We start from the raw sequence: 17969 nt of genomic DNA on the forward strand, positions 1-17969 counted from the left end.
CTCCGGCCGTGCGCTTCTGCATGCGGCAGTTTCCTCGCCTCGCTGAACGGACATGATCGCTGCCTCACGTGCCTGGGCCGAGAGCACGCTGAGGCAGCGTTCACGGATGGCTCATGCGTTCATTGCGAGCGCATGACCATGGCCGCGTTAAGGTACCGCCGCTCGTTCGTGAGTCGGCTCCCCTCGTTGCCTTCCCGCGGTAAGTCGTTAAGCCGTCTAGGTTTTTCGGCGACCGCGGCAAGGCACTTGGGGGACCTACAGGTGACTGTGCAGAATGTTCCGCCGGCCAGCAAAGCCCCGCGGACTTCTGCATCACCGCGCGGTCCCGTTGAGTGGCCAGAGCAGTACACTTCCCCGCACGCCGGGCCGAGTGTCTCCTTTGGTGCTCCTCAGGAGGTAGAGATGTCTGCTTCAGCATCAGAGGGGGAGTCGGAAGGTGAGGCAGACGTCTCGGCGGGTCAGCGCCCCTCTGCGGTCGCTGCCCCGTCTGAGGCGGACGCCGAACTTTCGGCTATGCTCCTCCGAGCCGCCAAGGAGATCGGTCTGGAGGTGCCCAAAACACCTCCGGCCGATCCTTCAAGGCTGGATGATTGGTATCTGGGGAGGTCATCCGCGGCATCGCCGCGCTCCCCCCCAGTGCCTTTCTTCCCGGAGGGCGTGTAAGCTTTCGTCCGCTCTCGCGTTGAAACATCTGCACGAGGGTGGCCCTGACCAAGGGGCGATGCAGAAACTCCGTGCCGCCACTGACTTCGCCCTCCGGGCGACGAAGGTGACGGCACGTTCCCTTGGCCAGGTGATGTCCACAATAGTGGTACAGGAGCGACACCTATGGCTGACCCTGGCTCAGATGGCAGACGTCGACAAAGCTCGCTTTCTCTCGACGCTCCCATCTCCCAGGGCGGCCTATTCGGCGACACCGTCGAGGACTTTGCGCAGCAGTTCTCGGCGGTCCAAAAGCAGACGGAGGCGATCAAACATATTCTCCCTCGTCGTGACACTACCACCACGTCCGCGAGGCCTCAACCTCCGCGTGCCCGTCGCCGAGGGCGCCCCCCTGCTGACGTGGGCACCCCAGAGGTGCAGGAGATTGCTCTTTGGGGGATGGCAACACCTACGTCCCCTATCCCCATAGGGGACGTTCAGACGCCGCCGTCGGTACCCACATTTTCACAAAAAGAGCCAATTTTCTCACCTCTGGGGCTTCGACCCCGAGTTCCCTTTTCGAGCAACGCCTTGCATCCTCGGATCCGGACTCGGAGGTCGATATTGCCAGCGCGGGAACCAGAGAAGAAGGTAAGCGCTGCCCAGTGCAGTCAGACTTTTTTCCAGGACGTTTTTCCTTCTGGGATCAGTCCCCGGAGTTCCCCTGGGACAAGTCTCCAGGCATCTTGTGGTTTACACGGATGCCTCTTCCACGGGTTGGGGTGCTGTGTGCAACGGGCAAGCAGCCTCGGGCTCCTGGACAGGACCTCGACTGCAGTGGCATATCAATTGCCTAGAGTTGTTGGCTGTGCTTCTCTCGCGCTGCGTCGCTTCCGACCAATGCTGCGCCACAAGCACGTGCTTGTTCGCACCAACAGCACTGCGACCGTAGCCTATATCAACCACCAAGGTGGTCTTCGCTCCCGTCGCATGTCACAACTCGCCCGCCATCTGCTCCTATGGAGTCAGACGTGGCTGAAATCACTACGTGCCGTTCACATTCCAGGAGAACTCAACCGTGCAGCCGACTAGCTTTCACGGCAGTCCACCCATCCCGGAGAATGGCGACTCCACCCCCAGGAAGTCCAGCTGAAGCCATTTCGGCAAAGCCCAGATAGATCTGTTTGCTTTCCCTGAATCCTCCCACTGCCAGCTGTTTTACTCCCTCAGCGAGGCTCCCCTCAGCAGGGATGCGCTGGCACACAGCTGGCCTCTGGGGCCCAAGTACGCCTTTCCCCCAGTGAGCCTCCTTGCACAGACACTGTGCAAGATCAGGGAGGACGAGGAGCAGGTTCTGCTGGTTGCGCCATACTGGCCCACCCGGACCTAGTTTCCAGACCTCATTTCCCTTGCGGCAGCCCCTCCCTGGAAGATCCCCTTGAGGAGAGACCTTCTTTCTCAGGGGATGGGCACAATTTGGCACCCGCGTCCCGACCTATGGAACCTGCACGTCTGGCTCCTGGACGGGACGCGTCAGACCTCTCCGGCCTTTCACAGGCCGTGATAGATACTATCACTCAGTCTAGAGCTCCCTCTACAAGGCAGGCCTATGCACTGAGATGGGGTCTGTTCGTTGACTGGTGCTCCTCTCGCGGAGAAGACCCACAGAGATGTCCGATTGCAGTAGTGCTTTCCTTCCTGCAGGAGAAGTTGGAGCACAGGCTGTCCCCTTCGACTCTCAAAGTGTACGTTGCTGCCATCGCATTTGAGCCACTCGCGTCAGTAGAGCTAAAATATCTGTCTCTTAAGACAGCGCTCCTAACCGCGCTGGCCTCCATCAAGAGGGTAGGGGACCTACAAGCCTTCTCTGTCGACGAAGCGTGCCTGGAATTCGGGCCCGGCGATTCTCACGTCATCCTGAGACCCCGGCCCGGTTATGTGCCCAAGGTTCCCACCACACCTTTCCGCGATCAGGTGGTGAACCTGCAAGCTCTGCCCCTGGAGGAGGCAGACCCGGCCTCTGCGCTGCTGTGTCCAGTCCGTGCCCTACATATATATGTGGACCGCACTCGGCACTTCAGACGCACCGAGCAGTTCTTTGTTTGCTTTGGAGGTCAGCAGAAAGGGAATGCTGTCTCCAAACAGAGGTTGGCCCATTGGGTGGTAGATGCCATCTCCCTGTCGTACCAAAACCAGGGAGAGCCATGCCCCTTAGGTGTTCGTGCCCACTCCACAAGGAGTGTTGCCTCATCCTATGCGTTGGCTCATGGCGCCTCACTAGCAGATATCTGTAGAGCTGCGGGCTGGGCGACACCTAATACCTTCGCTAGGTTCTACAACCTTCGCGTTGATGCCGTGTCCTCCCGTGTCTTAACATAGACATCAGGTAAGCGGGAGTCCGACTGGTGTCGGCTTGCTGCGCCACTCCTACGGGATCCGTGCGCTATATTCCTCAGTTGTTCCCTCCGGTGAACCTTGGGTCCTCCATGCCCCGCAGTCAGGCCTAGCTGCGGAGTAGTGCCTGACTGTGCTCTGGCTGGGTCTCCTTCGCCCAGCAGGTTGTGGCAGCATGTCTCAGTATTTTTCCAAGGTCAGCTAGAAGGCCGCTGTTTCCCTCATATATCTCTACAAGTTATAGATATATTGAATTATTTTTATTCCACATGTAGAGATCTCATGTGCTCCGCCCCCCACCAACTTCTGCTTCAGTAACAACTGGCATCCCTGTGGGGTCCCCTATTGGCCCTCAGGGCATTGGGAAGGTTACGTTCATATCCATCTGCTGACACGTCCGCCTGTCAGCACGTGGGTCTGTGCGTAACGCGGCGTCAGGGTCATGGCCTGTCCCATGGGTCTGTTCCCATATGTAACGTCGTAGTGAAACGACTGAAGGGGAACGTCTAGGTTACGTACGTAACCCTCGTTCCCTGAAGGAGGGAACGGAGACGTTACATCCCCTGCCACGGCTCCTCAGGGAAAACCTGAATGAGTGGTTGCACGCCGCCATCTTATATACCCGTATGTACGGGGGAGTGGCATGCAAATACCACTCGCCAATGTTCATTGGCCTTTTGAATAAGGCTCAGAGATGATTGGTCTCTCAGGTGAGTTCCCATATGTAACGTCTCCGTTCCCTCCTTCAGGGAACGAGGGTTACGTACGTAACCTAGACGATCTCTTCTGGATAAGATTAAGAGTGATCTTCTGTGTTGGTCTCCACTCTGTTTAGCTCTTCATGGAAGGATAGCCACTGTTAAGTTGAATATTCTTCCAAGGCTAAGTTTTTTTATTTTCAGTGTTACTTCTGACACCACCTACTGGTTATTTCAATGAGATCAATAAAGCAGTATCAAAATTCTTGTGGAACAATAAACAGCCTAGAATTCATCTTAAATCTATGCATTGGCTAAAACTTCATGGTGGCTTATCTCTATCAGATTTTTGGTCCTATTATTTAGCATACCAGATGAGACCACTTAGGACATGGCTAGATGTTGACTCCCCTGTCCCATGGCGGGCTTTAGAAACAAATATTATCTACCCATTGTGTCTATAGGATTTACCCTTTACTGGAATATCTAACAAAGCTTTGGAAAAGTTTGGTCCAATTATATGCCATTCTATCAAAACCTGGAAAGCAGGAGAAAAGATTATGGGAGCTTCAGATTCATACAGTGACTCTACCCCCATTTCACATAATAATAATCTTTGTACTGGTACCGTTCATTTCCAAATGTTGGGTTGAATGTGGTATTTACACTTTAAAAGATCTGTACAATGATTATGGGCTCCTAAAGAATGAATTCTCTCTCCCAGGATTCTCCTTTTTCCTGTACTTAAGATTAAGATCTGCGCTAAAAGCTTACAGAGTACCCTGGTCGATTAAAGTATCTTCTCATCCTATGGTACATTGGATATACTCTAGTATGGCTTCTAGAGGTACTGTGAGTATAATTTATAAATTACTTGTGGTACGACAGTATTCAAACATCTTGATTGAGGGTTTCTGGGAAGGAGAACTTAACACCGTGATTGATTGGGGCACAGTCTGGGGAAATTGTTTTACTACCTCTAAAAACCCAGCTCACCAAATGATTCATTATAAGTTAATCTATAAGGCAAATGCCACTCCCTGTTTATTATATAAAATGAAAAGAAAGTCTGACCCCTTCTGTCACCTGTATAATAGCTCAAACCAAGGTACATATATACATATGTTCTGGGACTGTCCCCGAATTGCGTTGCTCTGGTCCCTGGTACAGGACTTTTTGTCGGATCTACTGATCCGATCTAAGGTGATCTAAGATCTAAGATGCAGATCCAAAAGGACCCACTGGTATTTCTTTTGTTGGATAATTTGTCACTATCACTGTCTGTCAATAAAAAAGGATTATGTCTGCTGCTCTTACTGCTGCCAAAAAGGTTATTCTAAAATTGTGGTTGGATCCATCTGCTCCGGTTAGATCGACGTAGATGTCATACTTGCTGGACATTGCCCTTTTGGAGTGTACAACAGCCAAAATACATGGTGCCACCAGAAAGACAATACAGTTTTGGTTGGACCTTATTGACACTCTGTCAGACCTCTTGAAATCCTGAGATGTACGTGTTATCACATTAATATTGTTCTGTAATGTATTGTATGTTTTATAATATGTTTTTTTTTTTTTTTACTTATTTTATTTTATTTTATTTTATTTGTTTATGTATATGGGCAGATCTCTGGCTCTGATAATGAATCAAAAAAAAAAAGAAATTATCATGGGATGAATTAGTTGACACATAAAGTGAACCAGAGGCCAAAAAATGTTTGTTTAAACAGTCTACTATTTTAGCTTTATCCACAATTTTACATGAATCGTTTATAATACATGACAAAAAATCTAAATTTTATCCAATGAGATTTTCAATATATTTCAAAGCATTTTCAAATTATTTAGAGAATTGGAAGTTTCTAAAAGAAAGTCATCAAAATTTGCTTTTCTAATCGCAGCTGTAGACACATTACACAACTGTCTGAAAATCAACCAATCTTACTTTAGATTAGTACTAGCTTTAGACCAAGCCATATTATGTTCTCAAAGTAAATTTGACAATTCAGGGGTAAATCATGTCTGCTTTTAACTCTAAACTTTCTAAAAGGAGCACAGTTATTATAAAATGGATAAAAGTTTCATAAAAATAACTCCATGCACTTTCAACTTCTGGAATAAGATTAATTTTTCCCCAATCAAAATGATATAAATCATGAACAAAAGCTTGTTCCATAAAATGTTTCATATCATGTTTAATAATAATACATGGTTTGGATTTGGGAATTTTTGTATTCTTTATTATTTATTTTTTTATTTTTTAAATCACCACAAGACTAATTCTTTACAATTTAGATCTGATCTGTGTCAAAGAAGATAAGGTTTCATTTACTTCTGAAGGTGACCTATAGCAACCAACTAAAGTAATATTGCAGGTTCTAGAAACCTCAACATTTAAAAGTTAAAAATTAAATAGATTTGTCATTGACTTTTCTCTAAAAGCATATTCACACTTTATTTATTTTTAATAAAATTTGCAACAACTCCTCTATTGGATTGATCAGCCCTATAAACAATACTTGCATCCTTTTTTTTTTTAACCATGTTTCCGAAAAAACCATTCTGGATTTGGTTGAACATTTCCAGAAATCAAAAGCAACACTACAATTAACGCCCTCTGCAGTTTAAATTTCCTCAGATTTTTTCTCCTTTGTTAAATTCTGCAGAAAAGCAAGAGAACTACCTGAAGTAACAACAAAATTTTCTTGCACAACCATAATTCTGGCAAACCCTTATCAAATGCACAAAATCTAAGCAACTAAATAAAAAATAGAATAGTGGGTAACATTTATATTTAAGTAACTCATTATATTTTTGAGTGTGCCCTTTTTCGGATGATTATCAACAGAGCGTGTAGAACTTACACGGAATTGTTCTGTTCCGTGAAAACCTCCACTACAACTCGGCAAAAAGAAAAGAAACAAATATTACAAAAAGAATTTATGCCATTTTGAACTTATTCCTGATCTTAACACAATATTCAATCTGTTGATGAAAAAAAATGTCCAGTATAATCCCAAAAAACTCTCCTGAAACAATTTCAAATGACAACTATGTAACTGTATCTCATGAAATTTCTAAAGAAGAAGACTGTTGAAATGATACTGCAAGACAGGTAACCCAATTAAAAAAAAAAAAAACACCCTGAACAGTGTCATTAGATCTTACATAACATTGCGAAAATAGCAAAAGCACTTTCCTTTATCTGGTAAGGTGCAGCACTCATCAAGGCCAAATGATCTCGAATCACGAGTCCAATTAAGGAATACGCTCCAGAAGACCTAAAGACAGGCTTTATTTTCATGTAAGGTGTGATACTAATCAAGGCCAAGATCTCACATCTTAAATCCAGTTGAGGAAGATCCACTTCAGAATATCCAAAAATTGACAAATCCCTTGGTAAATTCTAAAACCTCATAAGAGAGTCTTGAGGTTTATAAAATAAACAAAACAGTACAAAAATTAGACAAGCACATGCTCAAAAAACACAACAAAAAGACAAGCCGCCATCTTGGATTAGACAGGAATTGAGAGATTGATTTCTGAGAGATTTCATAGCGAAGTGCACACTTTGTTCAGGCAATCAACTCGTGATCCAGTGTTTTCCACGCTTCAGAATGGCTCAGTTCACAGTGAATTCAGTGAACTTGTTTACTGCATGTGCTGTGAGTTAGGGCACATTTGGGAATGCGACAACCAGTTATTCCTTATTTTTTTTGGCAGATGATTACAGCATTTCACTAGACTTGTAGTGAGATGCATTTTGTAAGCCTGTTTTCACTGAAGCTGAAGTTTTCCAGCAAAATAAAAGCTCTACTGCTGTTTCCATCAAAATGAAAGCTTAAAAGTGCAGTATGAATTGCTGACAATTAGCGGTTTAATTGGGTAACGTTACTGCAGTCTAAATTCAAAATATCTATTTCAAATGTAGAAATTAGAAAAGTAGTATTGCAATTCCCTTCTGTAGTGTAAAGCAACAATAATACACCTATGAAATAATAATTTTCATTTATTTTACAGTGCAACTGTTTTACAATATGGCTATTACTGTCATAGGAATAACAATAATAATAAAAAAATTGTGTTGTTGTTGTTGTTGTTATAATAATATTCTAATTTGTTTGGCCTCCAAAAATACCAGTGTGAATGTAATTTAGACTGACACAGTAAACCACAAATAAAAAGAGTGTTGGGTCCCCTTTAAAGTTCAGGTTAGTGTTGCTTTCGTCAACGAAAATTATGACGAAATATCGTCGTCAAAGAACCTTTATCACGTGACGAAAACGAGACGAGACGCAACGTAAATGCTGGTCGTGTGACGATGACTATAATTAAATGTATATTGCAATATTGTTGACGAATAAAAACGAGACTAAATGTGGTTTACAAAAAAAAAATGCTAAAATGTCTCTTTATTTTCGTTGACCAAAACGAGACGAAACGAAATGTTATAACGTTATTTCGTGTCTGAGAGAATATGTGCCGTATTGCAGCGTTAGAAAACTCTGTCAGTTATTTTTTTACTTTCACTTTCTATATAGTGAATTGTAAAGTTAAAACTGAAGTTAAGACGTTCACCGGCATAACTATTGCACAAAGTCTGATATCCATTGGCTCGCCTTCATGGTTTAAAACAGAAATACTTCCAATATAGCGACGTAACCGCAAACCCCCATGCCTATGCATCTTAAACGCAGGGAGACGTGAGACAGCAGCGCTGTCTGAAACACATCTTTGTGCGCGCTTCGGGTGTATGCGAGAACAGCGGGCAAGTAACGAATCGAGTTCTGTTTCGTTTCTTCTTCTTGTGGTTTTAAATAGCTTGAACGTGTAAATTGGCAAATTAACCTGCGAAATCACATGCCGAACGGTGGGGTTTTGACCTGGTCCGTACATATCACGGATCGACTGAGATCCGTTTAAGCCCTAATAGGCTATATGACAGATCAGAGCCAATGTTTCAGGGAAATTGCTTTGCCAATTGCAGACTCCAGGAAAAGTTTTGTGTTCACCGTTTGAGACACACCAATCACGTGCGCATATTTGTATCTTGGCTATACTACAATACTTATACTATATTGACTGGGTTAAATAGAAGTGCATTACTAAAAATAGACTAAAATACAATTTTCATTGACTAAAACTAGACTAAATGTCATCAGTTTTTGTCGACTAAAACACGACTAAAATGTCATCAGTTTTCGTCGACTAAAACTAGACGAAAGTAGTCATGGATAATTATGACTAAAATAAGACTAAAATGCTCAGACTTTTAGTTGACTAAAACTTGACTAGACTAAAAAGAGTATGAACGTGACTAAAACTAATAAAAACTAAAATGACAGCTTTATACAAAGACTAGACTAAAACTAAAATTAAAACAGGCTGCCAAAAACAACACTAGTTCAGGTACAAGTCAATTCACTGACTTCTTTCTGACTTAAGTTTTCTTATGTTTTTAACTAAGAAAACTTAAGTCAGTGAATTGACTTGTACCTGAACATGAGTTGGAGCTCTTAATTTTGAACTCTCCAAGTGCATTAGATAGAAGAATTTAACTTTATTTTTTTTTAATTGTTTTCCCCAAGTCTTTGTTTGTATTTTTTTTTTTTTTTAAATATCACGATAATATTGTTTTGTGGACTTAATATTGTGATATTATCATATTGTGAGATTTTGATATCATTACATCCCTAATAAATACATAACATCAATTGCTCAAAGATGAATTTACACACTGCACGATTTTCGGCTGTCCCAGACATGATTTCTGTGATCGTGGCTCCTAATCTGTGGTCCTATGTCGTACAGTGAGAGAGGTTCAAACACGGCCGTTATCACGGTCTTGCAAGCAAACATAGCCTATGATCATTTTCTGACAGTGTCAAAAATACAGTCTGATCATCGCATGGTGTGTTTGCTGCCACGACCCACATTTACTGATCAGCCATTAAAAATGCGATATGAAATCAATGTGACATGATGCTAAAACTTAAAACTGCTTACCTCAAGCTCTTATTCCTTCCTCTTTCGCTGCTTCCACTTTTTGTCAGCACATATAAAAACTGCAACTGCCAAAATGTAATTTATTATGCTCTTTCTGTTTACCACTAGCGCATGCTGATGATGTTATATTATTCTATAGTAATATGCGTCAGTTTACATGCACATCGTACCCAAGTTTATTAGACCCATGCCGCACAGTGTGATCAGCAATAATCTTATAGGACTGCTAAAATTGTGCAGTGTGTAGAAGGCTTAAGAGTGAAAGGAGCATACCTGACAACGGAAAAAGTAGCATTTATGTATGCTGTTCCCCTTATATAAATTCTTTTTAAACAGATTCAAATGTTTAAGACCTGGTGCCACTGTTATTCATGGAGAAAGACTTGTCAATCTGTAATGTTTTTAATTATTTATCTGTATGTTTAATTTAGTGTATTACAGTAGCATACTGTGGCTAAAGGATTGTAAAATTACAGTAACTTACAGGCAAATGTGCTGCCAGTATTTTTACTAAACTGTAATTTTATATACAGCAAAACTAAAATATTCAATAATTTATAGGTAAAGCTGCTGGCAATTAATCACTGCAAATGTAATAAATTTGGGCTTACACTTGTATTTTTTTGTTCAATGGTCTATAAATGTATATACAAATATACAATTGTTTTGGGCATGTTCAGTATAATGAATTTATTTGATCATTTACATTTGATACCTTTAGGAATCATTCATCCAAAAATAATAACTGTCATAATTTATTTCTTATGTCGTTCTTAACCTGTGTGACCTTCTGAAAGATGATATTTTAATATTGTTGGCAACCAAAGTTTTGGTATGATTGCATTCAGTTGTGTGGACAAAAAGCTTTTTTCAAAATATCTTCTTTAATTTTCCACAGAAGAAAGTCATACTGTTTTGAAATGACTTGAAGTGATGACAGAATTTTCATTTTTGGGTGAACAATCCATTTAAAACTAAATGTTTTTGTTTGCCAGTATTTTCACACAGTTATTGTGTTCAATAATATAATAACTCTTACACTAGTTTCTGTAGTTTACAGTGTGGATCCTCTAGTAGAGCAGAGAGCAGCTTCACTCCCCAGTCTCCTGGTTTATTCCAGCTCAGATCCAGTTCTTTCAGGTGTGAGGGGTTTGATCCCAGAGCTAAAATCAGATCAAAACAGCCTTCCTCTCCAATATTGCAACCCCACAGCCTGCAGAGAGTGAAGAACATGAATAATCTCTGAGATTGTGTTTAAGCTTTAGGATGAGATTACGTTTGTGTGCTTGTTTGTATGAGCACTAATTTTTCTATACACCAGGATCTAAGCTAAGAAACTAATTTAAATGCACAAGCTAAGAAACTAATTTAAATGCACTCTACCCACATGTTTCCCAATACCGAACTAGTTTATCATTTTCATTCTTCAAACCTTTTGTAGTGCTATATAGGCCATAATGGTTAAATGTGTGATGTGATCTAGAAAAACCCAACACATAGTGAAATTTAACCTTTTTTAGGTTTTAATACCATTTGAAAGCTGGGTTCAAGCCCTTTCCAAAACTGTATTTATTTATTTTTTTTCCATAGCTTGAACTTAAGACTGTCTTAAAGGGGTCATCGGATGCCCATTTTCCACAAGTTGATATGATTATTTAGGGATTAATGAAAAGTCTCTAATATACTTTGATTAAAAATTCTTAATGGTTTTGTAAAACAACACCCTTTTTACCTTGTCAAAATGAGCTCTGCAAAAATCATCTCATTCTAAGGGGTTGTTCCTTTAAATTCAAATGAGCTCTGCTCACCCCACCCCTCTCTTCTCTCTGTGGAATGACGTTCTTGTTTACTTTAGCCGCGTTTTGCCGCTAAACTTCCTAACTGCCACGTTATAAGGAAAGGCGATCGCAGAGATTCATAAAAAAACCCTTATACTCACTTCTGCTGTAAGTGAAGCTGGATCACGAATGATTTGCGCGAACATAGACGAATATATGTAGATCGGGAGGTGCATTCTATTCACAAACAAACATAATCTACTGCATCTTCAGCGGCTCAGATGTTGGGAGTAAATGATGACCACTATGTTCATTATTACATCCAGCAACACAACACCTCAATCGCTCAATCGGAGATATTCTTGTCTAACTTACATCCCTGCTCTCGCATCAAAACATGGAAAGTTACTGGACTGTGACAGCTGGTCTAAGGTAAAAGCTCATGTCAATCAACTATCGTGGGAGCAGCCTCTGTGGGTGTGACGCCACACCGACAGGCATCTGAGAACGGTTCGATTTGAAAAAGGGGATATTATTTTTACAGATTAATTAAAAACCACTGCATGGATTTTTATCGTTATAGGGTAGATTTGTACATACACTGCCAACACACATTAATGTTCAAACAACATGAAAAAGTGAACTTAGCATCCGATCACCCCTTTAAGTTGCTGATAGCTACGATTTTCAGGAATGAAATTTTGAGAAAAATGGGTTTAAAGTGAGACGGCTTTCACTTTCACTTTCACTTTACGGGTTTAACGAGAGCTGTCTGCCAGCAGCGCTATACTGCATCATTACACAAACAGACTAATGTTACTCTGAAGAAAACAGTTTTCCATTCTTTATCATGGCCATAGTCTCTGAACTTTTGATCACCCCTTGTATGTTTAGATACCACGAATAGTGTACCTTGTAGTTTACATTTAGAAAAGTGAGCACAGCACAACTGTTCATGCACTGTGCATATAACAGACTGTCATTGGACTCCTCTTTAGTAACTTCATCGCCTGATTCTTCATCTCTGGATGTGAAATAGACAATTATAACATTGTTTAGGGCACTGACATCACCAAGATCGAGCAGACTGAGACAAGTAAGATCATTTAGTGATCGTTAAGTGAGCAGCTCCTTCAGACTGTGTTGTACTCTTGCGCTCCGCCATCTCACGATATAAAAAAAATAAAGAAAGAAATAAATCTTTGCATGTTGTAGTTTACACAGGACTGGCGGAGAATGTGCATTGATACATCTTTATTAAATGTTAAGTGATTTTTTTTTTTTTTTACTTTTTTGTGGTGTTAAAAGAAAGCACCTCCACAGTGTGTTCAAAGAAAGCACCTCCACAGCGTGTTCTTGATAAAGAGAAAAACACAGCAATTTCCGCTTGCTGCAATAAATCACTATTTTTCTGCTCTAAACAAGTGAATTTTATCAAGACATTTTCAGAGATGATAGACAAGATGTTCTAGAATAACAATTTAATGAAAACCTAACTTTGACAAACAAAAAATAGCATCCAACCTATTTTTTTGAATTTCCTGAAAATGTCCCACTGCAACATCCAACTGGTTTTCCCAGATCACATCACATATTAAAAGTAACATTCTAACTATGTCATATTACTCTGATGTTTTTTTGTTTGTTTGTTTTTAAGATTGTGGGGTGGTTGAGAGGGCAGGGAAATTTGTAAAATATACATCGATCTTTTTTTTTTTTTCTCACACAGAATTAGGGAAAGCAGCATTTATGAATGGTGTTCCCTCTTATATAAATACTCTTAAAACTGATTAAAATAACAATAAATAAGTCACTGAGTACTTGTAAATCTGTTAATCATGAATTGGAGAAAGATTTGTCAATTTGTGAATAGCTTTCTTTTGGATTAATATATAATGATAATCATTTTAGTTATACTTATATATTTTGTGACTTGTGTGTTGTTGTTCTGTTTTGAAACAAAGTTCAAGTTTTATTCCATGTAACTAAATCAATAGATTTTCAATAACTGATGAATATAAAAATGATGGCATTTGGGGTAAAAAAAAAAAAAAAATAAAACTAGATAAACACCATAATTATTTCAATGAAACTTTATATTTAAAAATATTATACCACTCACAAGATATAAACAATAATTTAGTTGAGATATTGTAAAGCCATTTGAAGTTATTATGGGAGAATAGTGTAAGCAGAGCTGGGCAAGCAGAGTGTAAGAATCTTTTACAATCTTTGTTTTTTTTTAATATATATTAAAAATCCTGTATTTTTATTTAAATAAATCCATTTCCTACAGAGTTTTGTTCCAACCCTGCTCCAACACACATACTGTTACCGGGAATGAGAGGCGAGAGGCGAGGGGATCCATCCGCGAGCTTTTATTACAGGGGCGAGACAAAAACATGGTCGTACAGGCAGGGTCAAACAGGAGCAAACGGGTATAACACAGGCAAGACGTGGAGAATAATCCTTGTAACAAGCGAAAGTTCGAAAAGGCAGGCGGCGAAACAGTCGAAAACGGGGGAGCCAGGCGAGAGAACAAAGTACTAGGAACTAGGAACTTGGAGCAAGGAAACTAGGGAACGAGAACAATAATAATAACACAACAACAACAATCCGTGACTTGCATGGGGAAAGACCGGGGCTTTTATAGTGACGCTGATTGGTCACATGCGTTGACGCAATCAGCGTGAAGGATACTGGGAGATGTAGTCCGGGGTGTAATGCAACAGTCAGTGTGAGATAAGGTGAGAGTGACCTCTGGTGGTGAGCGGACCACGGAACATCGACCAGATTCTTGACATAGCCCCCCCCCCCAAGGAGCGGCTTCCAGACGCTCGAAGGGAACAACAGACCAGGGGAACGGTGGGGCGGGAGCGAGACAGGGTGAGGGCTGGAGGACCAGGTCTACGTGGAGGGCCCGGTGATTGAGGCAGGACCAACAGAGCAGGAACCCTCTAGGGCGGAGCCGGAGGCGGGGCAGGAGCCCTCCAGGGCGGAGCCAGAGGCGGGGCAGGAGCCCTCCAGGGCGGAGCCGGAGGCGGAGCAGGAGCCCTCCAGGGCGGAGCCAGAGGCAGAGCAGGAGGCGCAGGAGCCCTCCATGGCGGAGCAGGAGGCGCAGGAGCCCTCCAGGGCGGAGCCAGGGGCGGAGCAGGAGACGTGGGAGCCCCCCAAGGCGGGGTCGGAGGCGGAGCAGAAGCCCTCCAGGGCGGAGTGGGAAGCGCAGGGGCCCTCCAGGGCAGAGCAGGCATCCGCGTCAGGGACTGGGACCTGGGAAGAGCAGGGATAGAGGAGACAAACAGAAGAGCAGGAGGGGCAGGAGCCCTCCAGGGCAGAACAGGAGGCACCGGGACCTTCCAGGACGGAACCGGAGGCAGAGCAGGAGGCACTGAGGCCCTCCAGGGCGGAACAGGAGGCACTAGGGCCCTCCAGGGCTGAGCAGGGACCCGCATAATGGACTGGGACCTGGGGAGAACAGTGACAGAGGAGGCAGACAGAAGAAAGGGAGAAGCAGAGAGTTTAGAGGTTAACGCCCCCTCCATAAGAGGTTCTACAGCTGGCGCTGACACCTCTGGAGGCATTGGCGCGGCTTCTCCGACAGGGGAGGCATCTGGAGCGGACTTGAGACCAGACGGGATCTCTGGAGCAGATTTGGGACCAGACGGGACCTCTGGAGCAGACTTGAGACCAGACGGGACCTCTGGAGCAGGCTTGAGATCAGACGGGAGCTCTAAAGCAGGCTTGAGATCAGACGGGAGCTCTGGAGCAGGCTTGAGATCTGGCGTGACCTCAGCGGCTGGCTTGTGAACAGACGGGAGCTCTGGAGCAGGCTTGTGAACAGACATGACCTCAGGAGCTGACTTGTGAACAGACGTGACCTCAGGAGCTGACTTGTGAACAGATGTGACCTCAGGAGCAGACTGGTAAACAGACGTGACCTCAGGAGCACAGTGTGCAGACCACACACACCAAATGGCAACCGCCATTAAGGGAAGAGCAGTGGCGGGTGGCAGGACCTCTTTAAAGGTGGGTCTAGAAGGTGTTGATGCCACTGGGATGTCCGCTGCCCTCACTGATGCTAGTGGTGGGTCCAGCACGCTGGCCATCATGATAGGCCATGATCTTGGGATGTCAGACGAAGCATGGCAAGGCTCTGGAAGGTCAGACGAGACGTGACTTGGCTCTGGACAAATAGACGAGACATAACGAGGCACTGGGAGGTCTGATGAGACATGGCGAGGCTCTGGGCCGTCAGGCGGGACGTGACTTGACTCTGGCCGTCAGGGGGAACGTGACTTGACTCTGGGCCGTCAGGCGGGACGTGACTTGACTCTGGGCCGTCAGGGGGAACGTGACTTGACTCTGGGCCGTCAGGCGGGACGTGACTTGACTCTGGGCCGTCAGGCGGGACGTGACTTGACTCTGGGCCATCAGGCGGGACGTGGCTTGTGAAGATCAATGAATTTACTTCACTCAGGAGCCACGGCTGTGACGTTGCTTGACTCAGGAACCACGGCTGTGACGTTGCTTGACGCAGGAACGACCGCCTTGACGTTGCTTGACGCAGGAACGACAGCTTTGACGTTGCTGGACTTGGCAGCTTGACTGGACTTGGCAGCTTGACTGGACTTGGCAGCTTGACTGGACCTGGCAGCTACAGCTTTGGCTTGACTTGACTCTGGAACAACAGTCGAAGCTTGACCTGACTCAGGAGACACGGCTGTAACTTGACTTGACCTAGTATGAACAGCCGCTGTAAGGTGACTTGACTCGTGGAGAACGGGTGTGACTTGGCTTGACTTGTGGGGAACAGCTGTGACTTGACTTGACTCGTGGGGCACAGCTGTGACTTGGCTTGACTCGTGGAGAACGGCAGCTGTGTCTTGACTTGACTCTGTGTCTTGACCTGACTTGGAAGCCTGACTTGACCCAGGGGTAGCCGCCACGGTGTGAAGGAGCGCCACTTTAGTTGCCCATAACGTCCTTAGGGGTGAGTCCAGCACGTGGGCCATCATGACCACAGGTGGCGTCAGGGTGCTGACCACAGGTTCTGGAATGGCGGCCATATTGTGGAGTGGCTTGGAGACGGCGGCCATCTTGTGCAGTGGCTTGGAGACGGCGGCCATCTTGTGCAGTGGCTCTGGTGTGGCAGCCATCTTGTGCAGTGGCTCTGGTGTGGCAGCCATCTTGTGCAGTGGCCCTGGCGTGGCAGCCATCTTGTGCAATGGCTCAGGAAAGATGGCTGTAACTTGACTTGAGACAGGGGCCACAGCTGTAATTTGACTTGACACAGGAACAATAGCCGTAGCTTGACTTGACTTGGAAACTTGATTTGGCTCGGGTAATGCAGCTGTAAATTGACTTGACTCAGGAAGCACAGCTGCAACTTGCCTTGACTCGGAAACTTGACTTGACTCAGGAAACACGGCTGCAACTTGACTTGACTTGGAAACTTGACTTGACTCAGGAAATACAGCTGCAACTTGACTTGACTCAGGAAATGCAGCTGTGACTTTATACGGCTCTGGTATAGCAGCTGTGACGTGACGGAGCTCCGCCGTCGCCGCCATCTGGTGAGCGCGCACTGGCGCCGCCGCCATCTTGCGAATGGGCATCGCAGTCGCCGCCATCTTGTGCACGGGCTCCTCCGTCGCCGTCACTTTGCGAGTGCACAGCGGCGCGGCCGCCATCTTGTGCACGGACTCTGCTGACACCGCCATAGCTAGAGCACGCTCCGACACGGCCGCCATTTCATGAGCGATCCAGGCGGAAAACTTGTTTGTGGCGTCGTGATCCGGCGTTACCGCCAATCTGCGAGAGGGGTGCGCGGCTGCCATGTCCGCGTTGTCGCGTTCCTCCTTCGCGACCCCCCACAGTACACGGCGAGCCCACACACAATAAGGCAAAGTTCATGAAAGCAGCCAGAGATGAGTGCGGACCCTCGCGTCTGAGTCTAGCCTTTAGAGGCTCATTAATGCAATCACAAAATATTTCCATAATGATACAGTCCGGGAGGGTGGAATGGTTAGCGATAGAAAGAAACTCACGGATGTGCTGGTCAAGAGAATGTGATCCTTGTCTTATCCTGAATAATATCCTGTCTGTGTCCATATCTTCTGAATGTCCGGGGGTGAAGCTGCTGGATCCTGTTGTGTCGGATTGTTCTGTTACCGGGAATGAGAGGCGAGGGGATCCATTTGCGACCTTTTATTACAGGGGCGAGACAAAAACATGGTCGTACAGGCAGGGTCAAACAGGAGCAAATGGGTATAACACAGGCAAGACGTGGAGAATAATCCTTATAACAAGCGAAAGTCCGAAAAGGCAGGCGGCGAAACAGTCGAAAACGGGGGAGCCAGGCGAGAGAACAAAGTACTAGGAACAAGGAACTTGGAGCAAGGAAACTAGGGAACGAGAACAATAATAATAACACAACAACAACAATCCGTGA

The 17969-nt window shown here is 44.6% G+C and overlaps 1 protein-coding gene across 3 annotated transcripts in view; it reads right to left on the reverse strand.

Annotated features, from left to right (window-relative positions):
* LOC127160634 (NACHT, LRR and PYD domains-containing protein 3) overlaps nt 1-17969 on the reverse strand; it is a 52471-nt gene that overhangs the window by 16956 nt on the left and 17546 nt on the right. For all 3 annotated transcript variants that reach the window (XM_051103288.1, XM_051103287.1, XM_051103286.1), the window contains exon 8: nt 10780-10953. In XM_051103288.1, the coding sequence (XP_050959245.1) occupies nt 10780-10953 (174 nt within the window). The remainder of the gene's footprint in view (nt 1-10779; nt 10954-17969) is intronic.

Source organism: Labeo rohita, unplaced genomic scaffold, assembly GCF_022985175.1.
Source record: "Labeo rohita strain BAU-BD-2019 unplaced genomic scaffold, IGBB_LRoh.1.0 scaffold_406, whole genome shotgun sequence".
In the NCBI taxonomy this organism is placed as follows: domain Eukaryota; kingdom Metazoa; phylum Chordata; class Actinopteri; order Cypriniformes; family Cyprinidae; genus Labeo; species Labeo rohita.